The sequence below is a fragment of the Lycorma delicatula genome, chromosome 7, assembly GCF_047948215.1.
Source record: "Lycorma delicatula isolate Av1 chromosome 7, ASM4794821v1, whole genome shotgun sequence".
Taxonomy (NCBI): Eukaryota; Metazoa; Arthropoda; class Insecta; order Hemiptera; family Fulgoridae; genus Lycorma; species Lycorma delicatula.
In genome coordinates this window covers 110552931-110573622 of record NC_134461.1, presented here as the reverse complement: position 1 = coordinate 110573622, position 20692 = coordinate 110552931, and the positions used below count along the sequence as shown (strand labels likewise).

Below are 20692 nucleotides of genomic sequence, written 5' to 3'. Positions count from 1 at the left end.
TGTTTGTGTCATTTTCCTGAACCCATCTCATTACCTTACAGTTCATTTTTGAACCATTTATTTAAAGGACTAAAAAAGTTCTACTAGGATTATATCTGATGGGTTCCTTTGTTCTGATTACACATTTTTTTATGCAAAAGCCATAGTTTGGTTTGCTAATGGCTCAAACTGGTTTTGTTATCATAATGGCTCAAGTAGGTTTTGTTTGGTTTAGCTAGAACTACAGCATTTATTGTCACTCCAGATGAATTATTAATTAATTTTTCATGGATATCTCTTTTCTAAACTAATGCTATTGATCTATTAATATATTATTTTCATTCAGATGAGATTCTAACTGACTGAAAATTGCTTTTCATAATTAATTAGAATACATTTTCATATTTAGTAATAATATAAATTACTGCAGAACACACAAACTTTGATACTTACTTTCACTTGGTTTTTTTTTCTTTGAGCTGAACTATACAATTCAATCATTAATAAAGCTGATGGTTCGATAGGCTCAATATTTGTAAAACCTAGAGCATTTAACAGACCTAAGATAGTAAAATCATGTGCACTGTGAAATAGCATCTTCTCTGTTATAGCACCACTAATTTTTCTCTCTATCCATGACTTAAAATCTTGTAACAGTGGACCTGTAAATAAAAAAGATGTTTAGGTACACAGTTTATTTACTTTTTATTATATTAATTATTCTTATACTAGTGATTAACAGGGAGGCATTATTTTTTATCTACCACCCAGAATGAAGGCATCTGTCAAAATTCAATTAAATCTTTTAAGGCTGCTGTGAGGATCACTGAAGATCCTCAGAAAAAATAACTTAGGCCATGAGGAACTATACTGGTTCCTCAATCCTTGTCATTTACTATTCATTATTAGCAATTCATAGCCCTCTGTAATGACTTTTAACTGTTTACCAGGACACTGATGATGCAAATTAATGTCACTTTACATCTCTGCCCTCTAATAACATTCTCTGCAATCCTCAAGTCACTAATCATTTTTACAAGCCCATGGCTACAATTAATGATAAGGGAAAGCTAGGTACTAACATGTTCGATCAAATAAGTTATTTTTGTCCACTTAGAAAATCCATATGATGGAATCATAAAATAACATTTGAATTACTATTCAATGCATCGTTTATTAATGCATTACTCATTTACAAACACTTTCACTCAGTTAAAAATACAGAAATCTGAATTTCAAGAAAAAGAAAAGAGTACTGCAATTAAGTATAAATAAACATATAAATCCTCATCAACAGCAAGAACCTGAATCAATTTAAAGGCATATACTTGTTTGATGCAAACTTTAAATAACAGAAACAATGTGCATTCTGTGTTAAATAATTAACAAAACATTTTCCTAGTAAAATTGTGTTCAGAGATGAATATGATTTCTCTCTGAATAGTAAGAAAAATGGTCATAATGTTAAGGCATTTTTAGACAGCTTATTAAGTCTGCTCATTACCAGCATTATTTCTTAAAATCTTTGCTCAGCAATTTTTCTAGCAAGATATGTAAATGTTATTGCCAGGCGGTGTTTTCATCCACCATTGCCAGAATTTTTTACAGCCAAACACTGCCATATTGCTGCTTACTTACACATGCCAAATTCTTGACTTACATATGTCTAAAAGTGAGTTTGAATCTTTTATTATCTTTAATTGGCCTAAGGATGAAAAAAAACTGAATAACAGAAAAGCTTAAAAAATGAATAAACTTTGGATATCGCTTAATTTTTTACAGCTGGGAATAACTACTGTTATTTTATTATCTACTCAAACAATCCTTCTGTTATAGCCAAATAATTCTAGATAATTTTAAAATTTTGCTAATTGTTTTTCAAGATAAGTTCATATTTTTTTTTATTCATTTTTTTATAGGCCTTCAGACTTTTAAATTTTGTTTTTTTTAAACATGTTTCTTTGTTAGTTAAGTTAAACTCATCAACGATATCACGTCAGCTATTTCATAATTATTTATGTATTTAATCCTCCTAAGTTGGTGCATTTATGTCCTATATGTCTGAATGTAATTTAACTGCAATCGTAATAAAGTGTAAAGTCTTCTAACATATGTAGCAAGAAATCTATATATAATAATAAAGCCACAATTTCTTACAAAAGATAGTTGAGGCAGAGGTTCTTGCACTCTGCATCATCAGCTGATAAAGAAGTAGCTGTACAGAAAAATACAGAAATAGATACGGCTCAGTCATTCAGCACATAATCCACAGCAAGTGGCGAAACATCAGCCACATTGCCAGATCGTATGAAAATATTACCACATGAGATTATAATAATCCCAAACACAAGATGGCTAAACAACTGTCATAAAATATTGCCTAAAGCGACTTTTAATTAATAGAGTGAAGACACATACATGAAATTAGTGAAAAATGTACAAGGAATCACCTAAGGTAAATGTTTATTTGCTTGTTGTTTTAAAATATATAGACCTTTTTGTTGAATCAACTGCTTCTAGCATTAGTTGCCTGAGTGATTCTATGTTATCTCAGTCATGAATTACCAGATGACATGAACAAAGAATTTATTTTTTCAGCATAATGACATATCACCACACTTTCATTGTGAGAATACTTTTTATATAATCTGACGCTTGGATTATGGATTGTTTAAAAATAGAGTGGCCATCAGAATCATCAAATTTAATATCAATGACTGTTGAGATGGCATTAAAAAAAAAGGTTTTGTTTACTTTTTATAAGTAAATTTAGGTAAGCTAAAGATTCACTTAACAGAAGCAGCTGCAGTTATAGCTTCTTATATGATTCATAGGATTTGGAACAAGATACATAAATGGGACTAATGTCATGTAATACAGGAGCCCACATCAAATTTTTGTTAGTACTTGTCCATTTAACTTGAAAATTTATTTTATACTCTACCATATCAAAGAATTCAGTGGGTTTTTTTCAATCTATAAATTTATATATTTTTATTTTATGTAATAAATGTAATAAACACAATTTACTTTAGGCTGGATTTAATATTTCTAAACTTCTTTAAATTTACATTTTCATTTAGGAAACTTGCTAAAATCTACTGTTCAGTTTTTATTTGAATACTGTTCCATAATGGTTTTGTTTGGGCTCAGATATTTAATGGTATATTAGTGCAGTAGAATTATTACATTGCTTTCAAGTACATCAAGAAATAGTAGAGAATGGAGAAATGTATTTTGATGGTTCAAGGAATCTACCTACTCACTTCAGTGCCAATATGATGATGCCAAGTATATTAAAATCTACATGTTGTTATTGTGTGTTGTTATTGTACATGTTGTTGTTGTGTTATGCTTCTATTACAGTACAGTTAAAAATTTATTTAATAAAGAGTACATTTACCACTTATTAGCTGATTCATTATTTTATTTCCACAAACCATTATGTAAAACATACGTGCTGCAATAGGTTTCATTTTTTCTGGGTAAATAGATTTCGTCCATCCTGGTAAAGGAAGTCCAAAGACATCCTACAATTTAAAATTTTTTTTGAAAATGTAAATATTTTCTTTACAAGACTTAGAAAAAGTAATTTTAATAATAAAGTAATCAATAAGATCAATTTAAAGTAATAAGAAATACTTGCAAAAAACCAAGGACTTCAAACAGAGCTCTAAAAAGTTGATTTTAAATATTTTTTTTTCAAAATTTGTTTTTAAAGCAGAAAGTTTACATCAAATTTAAGACTCGTCTACTTGCTTTTAATTTGGCACTATCTTCAAAAAGTTAGAATTTAAAGAAGAATTGAACAAGTATAAAGTGCTTTTTTTATTTTCAATGTTTTATTTAAGTTGTGTTATTTTATTAAACGTTTGATAAATAGATAACAAAGGGACATAAAAAATTGTCTTAAATCATTTATTATTTATGTAAATTATGATTTTCATTTAGACAATTGATTAAGTTACTTGTAAATAACTACTTAGTCATTACAACTAGAAGAAATTTGCTCTATAAAATAAATAAAAAATCATAGATAGTAGCTGATTTTCATATAAAAAAACTAATAAGTAAGGTTGACCAAATACCTTACTACACATACAGATACGCTGAAAAAAAAATACATACAGATACACTGTAAATACATACAAATACACTGCTTTTGACCAAAATAGGTACGTATAATAATTATTTTGAAAACTACCTTCTTTTTTTGTGAAGTTAGAAAATATTAATATTTTTCAATATCTAATAAAAATTAGAAAAAAAAATGTTAATGTTTATAATTTTAACAAAAACAAGTGACAAAAATGGTGAAATACATAAAAAACTGACTGTTTTTCATTTCAATAAGCAACTTTTATGCATTATAATTCATGAGTGCTAGAAACCGTTTTAATTAAATTTTTCTTTCATGTTTATTTATTTTTTTGTTACCCTTTAGCTGATTTATTTATGTTTAGCCTCCAGGAATCACCGTCAGGTATTACTTCAGAGGATGAATGAGTGAAATGTAGTCTTGTACAGTCTCAGGTTGACCATTTCTGAGATGTATGGTTAATTGAAATCCAACCACCAAAGAACACCGGTATCCACGATCTAGTATTCAAATCCGTAAAAAAGTAACTGTCTTTACTAGGATTTCAACGTTGGAACTCTCGACTTTTAAATCAGCTGATTTGCGAATACGTGTTCACCGCTAGATCAACCCGGTGGGTTAGTTTAAAATTACTTAATTTTATGCAATTTTTAAAACATGGATATCTCTTAAATTAATTTTTTTTTTTACTATTTGAAAACATCAAATTACAAGCAACCGTTATTGAATTGCTTTATTAATAACTGCTTCACCAGTACTGACCAAAATAGACGAAAGAGGGAGAGTAGTGAGATTACAGATCTTCGGTACCTACTATGCACACACTATTACTGTGGAAATGAGTTTGTTTTCAATAGACAGTAGTAAGTCAATTTCAGTAAAGGTCTCCAATAAAAGTCAAATTTATAATCTTCATTTTATACATTTTATTATCTATACCTATAAAACAAGATGTCCTGACTGAATCACAATCAATGCCCAGCAAAAACTACTGAAGATAAATTGATTTTTTGATTTTTATATACGTTCTTCCAGTAATAGTACACACTAATGTTTTTTTTTTTTTTTTTTTTTTTTTTTTTTTTCTCGCGTGTGTTTTGTTCTGTTTCTCTAGTTTCAGAAACGGGAGAAACGTGGATGTGGAACGACGCGTCGTGCCGTCTCATCCTGCCAGTCGAAAGGAAAGTAAAAATTACATTTTTTTTTTTTTTTTTTTTTTTTTTTTTTTTTCTTTTTCTCGCGTGTGTTTTGTTCTGTTTCTCTAGTTTCAGAAACGGGAGAAACGTGGATGTGGAACGACGCGTCGTGCCGTCTCATCCTGCCAGTCGAAAGGAAAGTAAAAATTACATTTTTTTTTTTTTTTTTTTTTTTTTTTCTCGTGTAGGTGTTCTGCTTCTTTTGTTGCAGATGCCAACAGCCACCACAAAAACAAATGGTTTCTTCACTGCAGCCACGCGGTCCCCCCAACCCCTTCTCAGACACACGCGTGTCTGAGGGTTAATAAATTACGTGGAAAGAATAATTACTGTTTACTTCTTTCCAGAAAATCGCCGCCCCAAAACCGCGATCGCGAATAGGTATCACCATCTGTAAGTTAAACTTACAGTAAGATAAAATAACCCAGCAATTGCGACTCCTCCGGAAAAGGGGACACATTGCTCCCTCCTTATAGCTAGTGCCCCGTTGTGGCGTATTCCTGCTAGCCTATTAAAGAGTTAGCACCGAAAGGACTTCAGTGGACGGTCTGAAGGGGAATTACGTCGGGAGGACAGGCTTTATAAGCCTAGCCTTCCGCGGTCGGCCCATGAAATGGGTTCGATAACGCTGGTTTAACAACGGATTGGAATGCAATTAAATCCGTCTTAAATTCACTAAAATAATAATAGACAAAACTTGAAAAATTAGATCCGAGATTAAAAAAATAACCCTTTTAAAAACAAGCCCGATTAGAAAGATCCAGCAGCAAGGGACTCTGTCCAGGTTCTGCGATAAAGTAGGGAGTAATAGACTCCTGCCAACTTTGCATTCCATTCCATTCCTACACACTAATAAAGTACTTTTTGAAATTCTTAGTTCAAAGGACTAAAATTGAGTAACAACGGGCTTTTCTTGTTTTTTAAACTCTCTAACAAATGAAGATATCAGCTTGATTTTTTTTTGTTTGAAATCTTAACAAAATATCTAAAAACCAATTTCTAGATTTTTAAAAATTCGAACTTGAAAGGAAAAAACATTTTAAACAATGATTGCAAATTTTGCCTACCTCCGACTATACTAAATGAGATATTCACTCAATTTTGACATGCAAATACACTTCAGAGAAATTTACAAAAGCCATTTTCAGGATTTCAATTTAGATTTTTAAGAGTTGCGATAAGAATACGGCACAATGGCTCAACCAACACAGCCACTGCCATTCTTATTGTATGTGTGACACAACTGACTGCATCTGCCTCCAGTTACATGAATAAAAAATATATAACAAAAAATTTTTTTTTAAAAATGAATAATGAAATCTGGTCACTTCCTAGTGCTATTTGTCAAGTAACGCTAAGGATCGGGCAAAATATATTTTTTCCTTCATACAGATAACCAGCTGTAACTACAATTTTTAAAATGGGTATGACTATTTTCAAACCTGCATTCTTCAGATCATTCGAAGTTTTGGGACCTGTACTGACCAAACTGTTGCTCTGAACAAATCACTATACACTGATAGCTTTTATAAATATGAAGATGCTTTAATTTCAACAGGCTGAGTTGGAGTCAGCTGTGCGGCAGTCCTTAGATGGGAAGATTTCCGTGTGGGTAGTGTCCCTGCGGCCTTCGTTCGGGGAGACAGAGAGAGCAACGGTATTCTTGTCGCCAGGAGGGGCCACGAAACTGTTGGAGCGTGGTCGGATGAAATTTGGGTGGCACTGCTGCCAAGTAGAAGGTCGACGGAAGAACGTCAAATTTTTTAAATGTTGGAATGTAGGCCATGTCGCTGATCGGTGTACTGGCCCGGATCGCAGAGGGCTTTGTTTCAACTGTGGTGGAGAAGGTCATCGGACCGAGAGTTGCACGACGGCGGCGATGTGCCTGATCTGTAAAACTGCTGGTCACCGGATCGGAGGCCGAGGTTGCTCTCGTCACCCTTCATGAAGTGTCTACAGCTAAACTGTGGCAGGAGGAGAGCCACTCACGATGTCGTGTGGCGGGAGGCATTGAGAATAGATGTAGATCTTTTGTTACTTGTTGAGCCCAACAAAAGAATAGTTGAGGCGCACGGCTGGCTGGTGGATACAGTTGGCAGTGTGGAATTTCTACAACCGCTTTGCTACAAATATGGTGTCACGAAATAAGGGCATCGTGAGGGTGGTCTTGACGTTTTGTGTCTTACTTGTGTGTTACGTCTCCTCGAATTGCGGTGACGAAAGATTTTACTGGAACAAGCCTTACTGACGGCAGATAGACCGATTGTGCCGGCAGGTGACTTCAAAGTGGAGTGCTTCGAACTTGGCATCCGTTCTACTTATAGAGGATATCAGCTGGCTACGTTGTTCGGCACATGTGGATTGGTGACCTTGAACTCTCCGAGCAGACGTACTTTTTTCGGGCGTGGCTCAGGTTCTGTGCTGGATGCGACCGCAGTTTCAGACAGATTTCTCCGTGGTGGCTACTCCTGGGAAGTTATGGAACAGAAATTTCTGAATGATCACGCGCCGATCCTTTTCACTATTGGCTTGGAGAGTCGTCAGTTAACGACCGTGCATCAACGACGAAGCCCCACGGAAACGCAAACGACCGCCTTTCTAGACGGTGTGGTGGACAGAATCCAGAGATCGGCGGATGTTCATCCGAGAGATCTGCTCGGGGTTATGATAAAAGAATGTGATAGGTTGCGCCCCCGTCGGCCTGGTTTAAGAAAAGTGTACTGGTGTACAACGGAGATAGCGGACTTATGCAGGGCGGCCAGATCCGCCAGGAGAAACTTACAGCGGGCAAGAAGAAATCGGCCTGATCAGATGAAGGTGGCCGAATCGACATACAGGACAGCCAAAAAGGCGCTCTGCGGCAGGATTAAACAATCTAAACGAGACGCTTGGAGGAAATGCGTCCAAGACCTTGATGACGACCGACGGGGGAGAGCATACCGCATCATAATGAAACTTTAGATAACACAACTTCCCCTTCTACCTCGAACAAAAGCGGAGGGCGCTATCGGGACCCTGTTCGTCGATAAAGTAGATGATGAAGGACCAGTTACTGGGCCTGCACAACGTAGATTCATGACGGCCGAATTACGACTATCTCTTATGCGAACCAACCATAAGAAATGCCCGGGACCGGACGGGGTGCCTGGGATACTATTGAAGAAGCTTGTGTAGGTCTACCCACAACTCTTGTTAGACACACTCAACTCTGTGATGGAAGATGGCAAGATGCCAATACGATGGAAGAGAGAGAACTTACTGCCATAACCAAATCAACAACGGAGGGGCAGGTGACATCCTACCGACTGATCTGCCTCCTCCCGTCACTCGGAAAGTTGTTTGAAAGGATGCTGTCTGAGCGGCTGTGAGACTCTCCCCGTCACAATTTGGTTTTTTAAAGGGCAGATCGACGGTAGACGCCCCTTGAACAATGACGAGGTGGATCGCCGACAAGCGGGATGGCACATGGAGGACCAGGAAAATCTCCCTCGTAGTATTGCTAGATATTAAGAACGCATTCGGGAGTGTCCTATGATGAACAATAGGAGAAGAGTTGCGGCTCCGGGGCATCAACGATGGTCTCCGGGCATTGTTATTCGAGTTCCTGAGAGGAAGAGATCTAATGGTTAACACCAAGGAAGATGAGATAAGTTGCTAAGTAAAGAGGGGTATGCCACAAGGATCATGCTGAACCCGCCATTGTGTGGATATCTTTCTTGACAGGGTCCGTCGACTCGTCTTCCCAACGGATGTAACGTTATTGGCATACGCGAATGACCTGGCAATGATGATAGCCGACACTACTGAAGAGGACGTAGAAGCTTAAGCAAACCCGGCGGTACGAATGGTGAGCGGTTGGCTGCAGAGGAGAAGTCTATTTATGGCTCCACGTAAGATGGCAGTGGTAACTATTGCTGGACAGCAGAGACTTCGTCGGATCACCGTCACGGTGGACGACGTTCAGGTAGTCTAATCGTCGTGCGCCAAATACCTAGGCGACTGGTTCGAACGATCCGGCCGTTCAATAAACATATTCAGGAGGTTTGTAACGAAGCTGAACATGTGACGACCAGCCTTAGCAGGTTGATGGAGACATCACGTAGTCGTCGGGCGTCTCAGCGCAGGTTGATGATGTCAGCGGCCACAGCCGTTATGTTATACGCCGTGCCGTCCTGGTACCCAGCTCTAGAAGTAAAGAGGAACATCAAGCGGTTGGCAGCGCTGCAGAGAAGGGCAGACCTGAGAGTCACGTCCGGCTACTGGACCATTTCGGCGGAGTGATAGCGGGCTTAACGCCGATTTATTTCCGGGCGGTATACAGCAAAAGAGTCTATGAAGGCATGGAAAGAGGTGCACAGCCAGACGATTGTTACACACAGAATGGCAAGACAACTGGACAGCCTCCACGAAGGGGAGGTGGACATACACCCTCATTACCCCGGTTGGACGTCTGGCTACGACGGAAAGTCGGTGAAATGACCTACCATGTCACACAGTTTTTGTCAGGGCTCGGCAGGTTTGGAAACTACCTCCACCAGTTCATGAAACGTGTGATTGTGGTTGTGTGTACTGCGGAGAGGAAGATTCCCCCAGAGCATATGTTTTTCATCTGCCCACAGTGGGCAGATCTCAGATGAGAGGCACAGCTGCACCTCCTGACTCCAAGGGAAGTAGTCCCTTTTATGGTGAATGACTGGGAAAATTAGCAACAGGTAGAGAGGTTTATCTCCCAGGTCCTAACAATAAAAGAGGAGTACCATGACTGGGCTGAACTATGGATGCTGATACTAGGTGATGATCACACAATAACATCCCAGTAACGACTGGTCAGGAAATGAACAGGAGAGAGATCTACCGTTTCTGGCCTGAGGATGGGGTCACAGGAACAGTGTAGCTGGGCCAGGCTTCCCTTCCGAGGGTGCTGTTCCCAGTTGAGAGAGTGCTGTTAGCGGTAGAAAAAAAAAGTAGACCTGGCCTAAGGCACAGTGTGCTAGGAACAGCATAGCTGGGCTTGGTTTCTCCCCACCAAGGGTTTGACAAAGATGTTATGCAAAAGATCCAGAACTGGAGGGTCGACCTGCCATACTGAACTTACAGCCAGTAGGTGGGGAGGCCTGTTAAGAGTCGGAAAGACAAAAGGGTGAGTATTAGTTGCTTGAGTGCAGATCTTCCCCAGGGGGAAAAAGAAGGTGGAAGAAAAAAAAGGCTTTAATCTCTATTTCATCATTATTATCATTATCATTACTATTCTTACAAGCAAGAGTTTAACAGGAAGGGATCAGGGAGCAGAGCCTCCTGGCTAGACAGGAAGCGGTGAGAAAAGTGACTGGTTAGTAAATTAATAAATTCTTTTAGCAAGTAAGCTATGAAGTTAAACATCAGAAAGAAACTTTATTTCTATTACCTTTCCTTAGAACTAGCATGATGAATTTTCTCTTTTGTCTCAGAATTTTTACTTTGATTACAATTACTTTAGTAAATATGTAAAATGCAATTGTATATTAATTTTTTTTTAATAGGGAAAACTTAGATGAATAATATGTTAATTAAAATAACTATACCTCACAAGATAGTGGATCCCAAATGCTCATAAAATCAGGAAGTGTTTTTACAGAGACATCTGAGTGTTTTTTTATATAATCAAGCAGATCTTTATGTAATTTTAAATAATCTTTTGACTCTAATATCAACTGTTGTTGTTGTTCTGTAAATCTTAAGCATAAACTGTGATTCATTACAATCTGAAATTTAAAAAAAATCAAAATCAAAAATACTCAAATACAGAATTTTATAAATGAAAGAAGGAATTGATATAAAAATATGTTTATTGGATTGGTGGTTAATTTTTATCAATCTGCAAAAATAATGAACACAAATTTGAAATATTAGAATAAAAATTGAATTCAGAATATTTCTTTAAACATGTTATCCATTAAAAACAGTTTATATCACAAATAAATTCTTCGAATTAAAACAATTTTAGTTCATATTAAAATTTTGTTAATCATAGATAAGGACTTTATATCGTTTTTATCAATGAATAGTACAGTTCTCATGTTATATTGTGTTTTATCTGCTATTTTCTACACTTAAGTTGAATTCACATATATAATTATAACACATTCTCACCTGGTTTAAATTTGCCAGATACCAGATATACACTCAGTTGAATCTTATGTAATTTTTATAATTTACTTTGTACATTACAAGAAATTATGACTGTTAATATTATTTTTGGATTGTTTTTTATGTAATGACTAGACCACAAGACCAATAAAATGTTGCAATAATAACATCGGGTTTAATAAACTCATTGAAATAAATTTTGTGAACTCACTAATGCCAGAAGTACATGAATTAATAACATATATTTTAATAAGTTATATGCCATTAAAAATTGTATGGTTCAACTCTTAAAATATGTTATCTAATTTTCTTTTCAAATTAAGATGTTTTCTGGGTAAGAGACTAACTTTGTGTTTTCTAAGTTATAAAGTTTTCTATTTTACCTTGTAAAGTAATCTTTTTATTAGTCTTACATTATATCTAATGCAAGATACTCATTACACAAATTAAACAAATGAGAAATTAGGCTATCTTCCTGACCCAAATTAAGAAAGCTGCACCAGATTTCTGAAGGCTAATGAAATATATCATATAATCAATGTACAGAAACCAAATCTTTAAGGTAAGTATTTTAAGCTTATAAGTTTGATTTTATAATCCCGTTGTATTAGAATATGCTGAAGAGTAGGTAATGAAACGAGAAAAGCAATAACTTTACTGTTTAAATAAATTAATGAATGGATACTCATATCAATCTTTTAAATTATTGTTTAAATGTTTAAAATATTTTTTTATTTAGTTTTGTGATAGTTTTACAATTTACCATTTTTTTTTTTTTTTTTGTTAATGACCAGTACGGTCATTGCTAAAAGCTTTCAACTGTATACTGCAGCAACATGTGTTAAATAAAAACAACATACAGTGCTGTTTAACTTGGCCAAATATTAGAATTAATGAATTAATTGTTGAGCATTAACTGTTGCACTTATCTTTACTTAAATCATCTTTATTATCTAGAATACTGCTCCCCGTGGTTGGAATTCCAAGTATTGTGTAACTAGCATGTTTATTTTGTTTTGAAAAATACAAAATACACTTGTGATCATTATTTACACAAACCTCAAATTTTATATTTTTATCATGCGATACAACAAAATAACACTTATAGACAAAAAAACGTTTTTTAATGTTTCTCTAAGTTTCTCTAAGTTTCTCTAATTTCTTAAGTTGGTTTTCTGCGTACATTACAGATTGGTAAATACAATTTTTCTATCGCCCTTAGTTTTAAATAAATTACGCTTCAAAAAAAATTAAGGTAAAATATAGTGAAAATGTGTAAAAATTTATAATTTAGCATGGCCATATCTGTGTTAGAATGAGTTTGCAGATGCTTTTCTTTTATAAATAGCAGGCACATCCCGAATTAGTGTCCAACAGTAATCGGCTAGCATGTTAGCATTCCATTTCCCTTTATAGCGGCTCTCCATAACTTATACTCACCGTGTTCATCACTTACGTCTTCGAGATTGTCAGGGAAAAAATCCAGATGTGAGTGGAGGAGATGTATTTTCAAAGACATATTACATCCCATAATTCTGTATGAAGTAAGAATTCAATTAACAATATTGTGGTAATTGTTGAATTTTTGTTTGCTGAAAAAATTTTTGGAATCGTCTTTAAATGAAGTCCAAGCTACACTTTCTATGTTATTTAACACTGATTTAAATACATCATATTTGACCAACTCTCTTATTTGAGGACCAACAAATATTCCTTATTTAATTTTTATTTCACTTACATTCAGAAATTTCTGCCAGATGTACAAAAATCCTTGGGACTATCCTTCTTCATTGCTTTTACAAAATTTAGATGTGGCTTATTGGAAGATAATTCAAAATCAAAATCATTGTTATCTTCTTCAGTACTGCCTGATTCTTCATCGCTGCTTTCAAAACATACATTCACAGGTGACTCAGGAGCTGGAATAACTTCACTGTGAGGTACAGGCCTGATTGCAGATTGCAATGAAGTTTATTTTACAGTATTTTTAGATTTTTTAGAAATTCCAGACACACTTGTTAAGCAAAAGTAACAATCAGTGTCATGATCCTTTGTTCACGCCACAAACCATAGGTACACCAAATGACAAAGCATTCCGTGTACCTTTCAGCCATTTTCTTAAATGGACAGAATAGTGCATACTATACGAGGAGCCCATGTCTTATCCTGATCACCAATTTTACACTGAAAGTATAAATGATATGCTTTTTTAATTAAAGATGTAATGTGTTTTCTATTTGATTTTACAGTAAACTCTCCACATACATAACAAAAGGCATCCACATCATTTACACAATTTCAAGGTATTATGACACTGCACTGTTACCAAAGTTAAGTATTGCTTATTTATAGTTTACAAATTATTTTAACAAAGTTAAACAATAAAAAATGAGCTAACAAAATACAACACAGGAGCTTAAAATGTTAACTATATGTTGAAAAATGAAAAAATCCTTTAACTAAAATTTAAACGTTTTTCAAAAATTATGGGTAATAAAAATATTCTGAGTTCATATTCATTTTCAGTATCAAAAAACAGATTAAAATCATGTATCGTATGTTAGGAAACAAAAATTATGTTTATTAGTGTAATTATTTCTCCTGGAATAACTGTATTATCTTTATTTTTCTTTTATATGTTTATACGGATTAAGTTTTGAACTTTTTTTTTAACTTCTAAGATTTATGGAACTGTGCACAATAAACACGACACAGTTAAATATGTCAAAATGTTATCAAACATACTTTGTCTAACAAACCTTGAAATGACAAACTTACCTTGAAATGTTATCGAACCTTGACTATTCACGTGATAAAATGTTCAATTACAAGAATTATTAAAATAAAACTGTCTTGAAAAAAAATAGCTTAGTAAAATGCAAGAAATAAATTAAATTCATCACCATAAACACTATTCGCTAATGTTTTGACTTATCACATATTATTTTAAATGAGATAAATTGTGCTGATAATAATTTTTTTTTAGAAACATTATTACTTTTATTTTGAGGAAGAATTATTGACATTTATCAGTGAAATATTTAAAACGTGAAATATTTAAAAAATTAATTTTATACTTAAAAATAAAGATAGAAGTCTTTAAAAATGTATAAAATATAATTATATTTATTATGTTTTAAATTACTTCCACTCAGTCAAAAATAATTACTAATCACGATGATTCCATACTAAAATAAGCTGTTAATTAAAAAAACTTAATGCTATAATTTTTTACAAACATTTTACTTTTTTTATAAATGAAATTTTTACATATAATCATGAAAATGCAATGTGACATAAATAATTTATATTCAATGTTAATAATATATTAACATTTGTTTCTACATAATCTATTTTTTCATTTTTGATTAAAGAAAAATAATTTTTTATACATTTTTTAAATTAATTAATTCATAAAAAAATCCATAAGATCTTCTCTCATACAAAGGTTTATTATAAGGTTAAGCTTAAATGATGTCATAAAGATATTTTTTTATTCTACCTAACATGTTCAAAATGTCACAAAATTCCTCACATGTTCAAAATTCCTTGTATCATGTCACAGTTTTTAATTTCAAAAGATGTTTTCAAACCTGTGGTCTATCAGGAATTTTATAATAAAAGCTTATTTTAACACACAGTTATGAAAGCTTTAACTTTATTTATTCATAAGTTACCAAGATTTTTTCCAGCCAATTCCATTTTCTCAAATTATTGGCTAAAATAACAACTATTAAAATGCAAGTAAGTCAAGTAACACATAAAACCATGCTTTATTTGCTAAAGAAAACTGCTTATATTATAATTTTTATTATTACTTATTCAATTTTTACTAAAAATTTTTAGTTTTGAAGAGGAAATTAGGCAGCAACTTATTTCCACAGCTAACTCTAATACATTTCTGATGTGCAACTGTACTTTGTGTAATCGTTTTAAATGGGGTTAAATCAGTTTCAAGCTAATAACCACTTGCAAACTGAACTGTTTCCAGATTCTTGTCTGATAATTTCTTTCTCAAATTACCTTGGTAATTGTAAATCAAAGTCCAGATTAAATGATTATTTTATGGATAAAAGTACAAGTATAAATATGACAGCTTTAGAGCTTAGATTTATTTGATTTAATCAAATTGACTTCAGGTTATCATATTATTTTCAGGTTATTTTTCATGTTTAGAAAGAAAACAATGCAAACGATAGTATGCAAGCAAGTTCACTTGAGGTTTGGACTTTGTGTGGTGCAGACATGATTACCTAAGAATCAGTTTACATTGAGCTCACACGAGGTCTGTTCAGAAAATAACCAAACATTTTTAATTATGTGCTAACAGAGATATTTAGTGACGTGCAGTTGGCAGCATTGTGTTCCACATAACCTCCTCTGTAACCAGATGTTCTTGGATTGTTAATATCTTTTTTAGTTTTTTGTAGTATAATTATTTGAATGTGATATGTTTAAGTGTTATCAGTGATTTTTGTAATGTGTGATTTTTGGGAGCAACAGTACAGTGTAAAATTCTGTATGAAACTGGGGAAAACTTTCACAGAGTTTTAACTTTTGAAACAAGCTTACAAAATGATGCTCTGGGTCATACGTAGTTACAAATGATTTTCACGATTTAAAAGTGGTTGTCAATCAATTGAAGATGACTCTCAACTAGTAAGGCCTTAAACTTCAACTGATGACACCCATATTCAGAAAATCAATGATCTGGTGCATAAAAATCATCGATTGACTGTCAGAGAACTTGCAGATCTCTTGGATCGCGGCATGATATTTTGACAGAAAAACTGAACATGCATTGAGTTGCAGCAAAGGTTGTTCCTAATTTGATGACTGAACAGCAAAAAGAACATTGAGTGAACATTTGTTGGCAACTTCTTGAACAAGCCAATGATGATGAAATATTATGCAAAGGGTCATAACGAGAGATGAAAACTAGGTTTATGGCTACAATATTGAGACAAAGGTTCAATCATCACAATGGATTGGTAAAGAATCTCCACAACCCAAGAGAGCACACCAGTCTCGATCCAATGTCTAAGAGATGCTCTCTGTTTTTTAGATTTTAATGGATTGTGCATTTTGAATTCTTGCCTGAAACTGAAATATGAACTGTGCATACTATCAAAGTGTTTTACAATGGCTACATGGAAAAATCCCCAAAAAGAGACCAGTGTTGTGGCATGACAACTCATGATTCCTATGATTCCTTCACTACAACAACCTCACACACTCAGCTTCATCAATTCATCAATTTTAAGCGAAAAATCAGATGACCGTCCTTCCTCAGCTCCTTACTCGCCGGACCTGGCGTCTTGTGATTTTTTTATTATTTCCAAAATTAAAATCAGTGATGAAAGAGCTCTGTTCTGCGACTATTCATGACATTAAAGCAAATTCATCACAAAACTTAAAGTCTATTTCAAATTAAGCTATCCAGTACTGCTTCGCAAAGTGGAAATACCACTGGGAAAAGTGTGTGAGTAGGGAAGGTAAGTACTTTGAAGGGGACATGGACCAATAAAACATCTGTAAAATTAATAATAAAGATTAAAAAGGTTTAATCTTTAAAAAGGTTTAAAAGTTCAGTTATTTTCTGAACAGACATCACACATATTTTCCCATTTTTAAAGATTGAATGGATCTGTAAGAAAAAAGGTTTAAAAATAAATTTAATATTATTTAAAGTCCTTTGTTAAATTTTTTGTTTTTTTTGTTATTTATATTTAAATATTTGCATTTTTCAATAGCATTTTATTTTTAATGCTTTGGTGTTCATAGGTTCAGTATATCTTATTCTGTTAAAAATGTTTGATTTTTTTTGTGTAGTCAATCTTAAGAATCTTTTAAAATATCTTATTCAATTAAAAGTGTTTGATTTTTTTGTGAGTATTTTTTTATAGCCTATCTTAAAAAAAATATTTAAAATTTTTACAGTATTTGGTACATTTTAAAATGGGTACTCTAACTTGAAATACTGTAATATTTCATATTAATTTTTATATCAAGTACTCCTGGAGAAATTCATCTACAGAGCAATAATATTTTGTTAGGAGGTGCTCACGAATACTATTTTGAAGATTTTTAGTGATGTTCATTTTTGTGAGAGGGAAGGTTAATATATTATATGCGAATGTAAATCAGGGTAAAGTAGTACATTTTCAGCCACAGAGTTCTAATCTTTAAGATATGATAATTTTTCTCTGTCCAGTATATTGTAGTCATAAAACTGTGAATTTGTTTTGAATTTTGATATATTATTTTCTACTAACAATATCATAAATAATAACATTTGTTTATTAGAAAACATTTTGTTGTTATAGACACATACAAAATGACAAAAATTGATCTTGATTTCAGATCAATGACTATGAAATCATAAATATTAATTAAAAAATATTATAAATCTTAATTACATGAAACATGAACATATGTTAATATGTAACATAATAACATTCTGGAAGTTATTTAATTTTTACCTCATTTTTATCTGAATCATCAGACCATATTGGAATCGGTTGCCAATCTAAATCTTGGTTCCATACTTGTTCATCAACTGGAGGAAACATTCCAGCTAACAGTGCTGCAACACTCATATATGTTCGCGGTGATCGTGTGCTCCTGACGTAGATATCTTGTTGTCTATACTTCCCATGAAATAAACCATCATATCTCTGTTTTAAATATCTTCCAAGTTTATACATTTGTAGTTTTCCTTTCTGAAATGATTAATTACAATGCACATTTACAAGAACAGTTAAAATAAGGACATCATTTAAAAGATCTCCTTTTTTTAGCTATGACAAAGTTGAAAGTAAAGATAATTTTAATGATCTTCAGAGAAAAATCTTAAAACTAACTGGAATTTCAATCCAGAACCATCTAATAGAAAGACAGAGATGCTGCATTCTGCCAAAATTAGGTGGAGAGCGGCAACACACGTTTGTTAAAAAAACAATACAGGAAATGTACTTTTTATCATAATTATAAACAGAAATTAGCAAATGAAATTATAATACATAAAAACTCTAATATTTTACCAGTTAAACATAAAAATGTTAATATCAGGAATGTAGTTAAAAAATATTTAATCCTTAACAAATAAAAAATAAGATCAAATTAATATTTTCATAAAAAATTTCCAGAAAATTACACAGTTGAATAAATTTCAAAGAATGATGATAAGAATCTATTTATTTACGCCACTACAAAAAAAAGCTGACAACACAGTTTTAGAACTTTCCCGTCATTCAGATTTTTTCTGATACATGGCTTACACACAGAACTTAATTTAAAATATTTATCATTTTATTTAACATAATATTGTTTGTTTATTTAATTCAATGATTCTAACTAAAGTGCGCGTGCATACCGTATTTCATTCATGCGGGTGTAGAGGTACTAGCCGCCACTTTAAATAGTTTTTTACACTTTAAATATTATTAATTTAATTAATTCTACCGCTCACCTGTGACGTCACAACGTAACAGTCAACTACAGCAGTTGTATGTCAGTGATCTAACACTCCTTTTGGTGAGACACAGTATACCCACTTACCCACTAGTTTATTTATAGGTTTTTTGGGATTAGGGGTGCAATTTTACAAAATTTTTTTCAAATATTATAATTTTTAACAAATGTGTCTATGAAAAATAAGGCATTATTTAGGCAAAATCTCAAGATACTAAGGATAACCTTGATTTACAGCATCACCCTCTCAACCTTTTAAATTGGAAATTTATTCGCATCAATGCCCCATATATAGAAGTTATCTGACAAAGTTTGGTGAAAATCAGTTTAGTAGTTCTGGAGATATAAGGTGATATGGAGTGCGACACCAAATGTACATACAAACATGTGGAAAATTTCCAACCGGTTTTTGGGTTCCTTAGGTGTCAAAGTGTAAAAAATCAGTGAAAACCGCAAATGCCCAAATTAGATGGGAAAGTAAAAATAAGACATTTTAAATGAAAAATTATAATTTTAATTAACAAGCTATTTTCTACCTCCATAAACAAAATGGTTTAAATATTCAAAAAAATGAAAAATTCCTTTTCTACTGATGATATAATCCATCAGTAGAAAAGGAAAAATTTACTATAAAAACAACTTTAAAAAAATAATAAAAGTAAAAGAAATTACGTTCCTTAAAATTTTAATTTTTGAAGTTGAAACAAAATCTGAAATAACTGCTAACAATTTCAAAATACAGGCATTAAAACTCCTTTAAATACTAATTTTTGAAGTCAAAAATGTATTATTTCTTATTTACTTTTTAAGTACATTTTTTAAATATTTTTTTTAATATTTTTTTAATTTTAATTTAATTAAAAATATAAAGCAGTACTGCTCTTATGAAAAATACTTCAAGAAACTCAAAGACGAGTGTTTCTCGTCTGAAAATAAGAGAAACAAATCCAGAGAAGACAGATTGCCACAAAGCAAGACCCAAGGCTTTCTGGAATACAGGAATAAATATGTTTTTACTTTTAAGACTTACAATTGATTTTTTTTAATCTTGTCATAATTTATGAACATCAGAACATCATAAAGTTAAATATAGCATTAACAATAATCCAATACTAAGCCATGACCATGATAAACAAATTAAAAATATCTTCAAATTTTCAGCAGGATCATGTAATCTTTTTATTCAAAAAATATTTTCCTCTTTTACTAGAAAAGGAGATTGTTCATGTATACCAGAAAAATGTTTAAACTTAAAATTGAAAGCATCATAAGAACTACTTATTCTGTTGTTTCCTCATGGTCGCTAGTTATTTCTACCAACTTAATTGAAATAAAAAAATCGTTGACATTGGATTGTCATCTACCTTACAATGTAAAATCATCATATCACCACATGGGTATGTGATGTAATAAATAATAAAATGACAAACATTAAATGAAAGGATACAGTAATTTATTTATTAGTTCAACAAAAGTAAATTTAGAAATATGCACCTTGACAATTTCAATCTCACAGGCCGGTAGAATTTTTTAGTCATTACAGCTGATACTTTCAAGGAAACCCAACTGAGCCATCAAAGAGCCTCCATAGGAAACAGTTTTCCCATGGCCTCAGTTTTCAACCAAAACGTTTAAGAATTATGTATTTTTTTGCAGCATCTGTATTTTTTGGCGATCTTAGATTAAATATACTAGATTCTTAACTGTTTACAACTTTTGTTTTGTCAATTCTACGATTACCAGACAGAAAAAAACTGAAATTGTGTAAAATATTGCCCTTTATCTGATATTTTAAGCTTTTTCTTGATCATAAAATGGC

At 32.7% G+C, this 20692-nt stretch overlaps 1 protein-coding gene across 3 annotated transcripts in view; it reads right to left on the bottom strand.

Moving 5' to 3' along the window:
- LOC142327867 (testicular acid phosphatase homolog) overlaps positions 1–20692 on the bottom strand; it is a 39169-nt gene that overhangs the window by 10517 nt on the left and 7960 nt on the right. For all 3 annotated transcript variants that reach the window (XR_012757114.1, XM_075371224.1, XM_075371225.1), the window contains exons 3-6: positions 17883–18122; positions 10836–11015; positions 3383–3509; positions 433–641 (exon numbers count right to left, since the gene is read on the bottom strand). Coding sequence is in view for 2 of the 3 variants with exons in the window: in XM_075371224.1 (XP_075227339.1) it covers positions 433–641; positions 3383–3509; positions 10836–11015; positions 17883–18122 (756 nt within the window). In the remaining variant the exon portion in view is untranslated. The remainder of the gene's footprint in view (positions 1–432; positions 642–3382; positions 3510–10835; positions 11016–17882; positions 18123–20692) is intronic.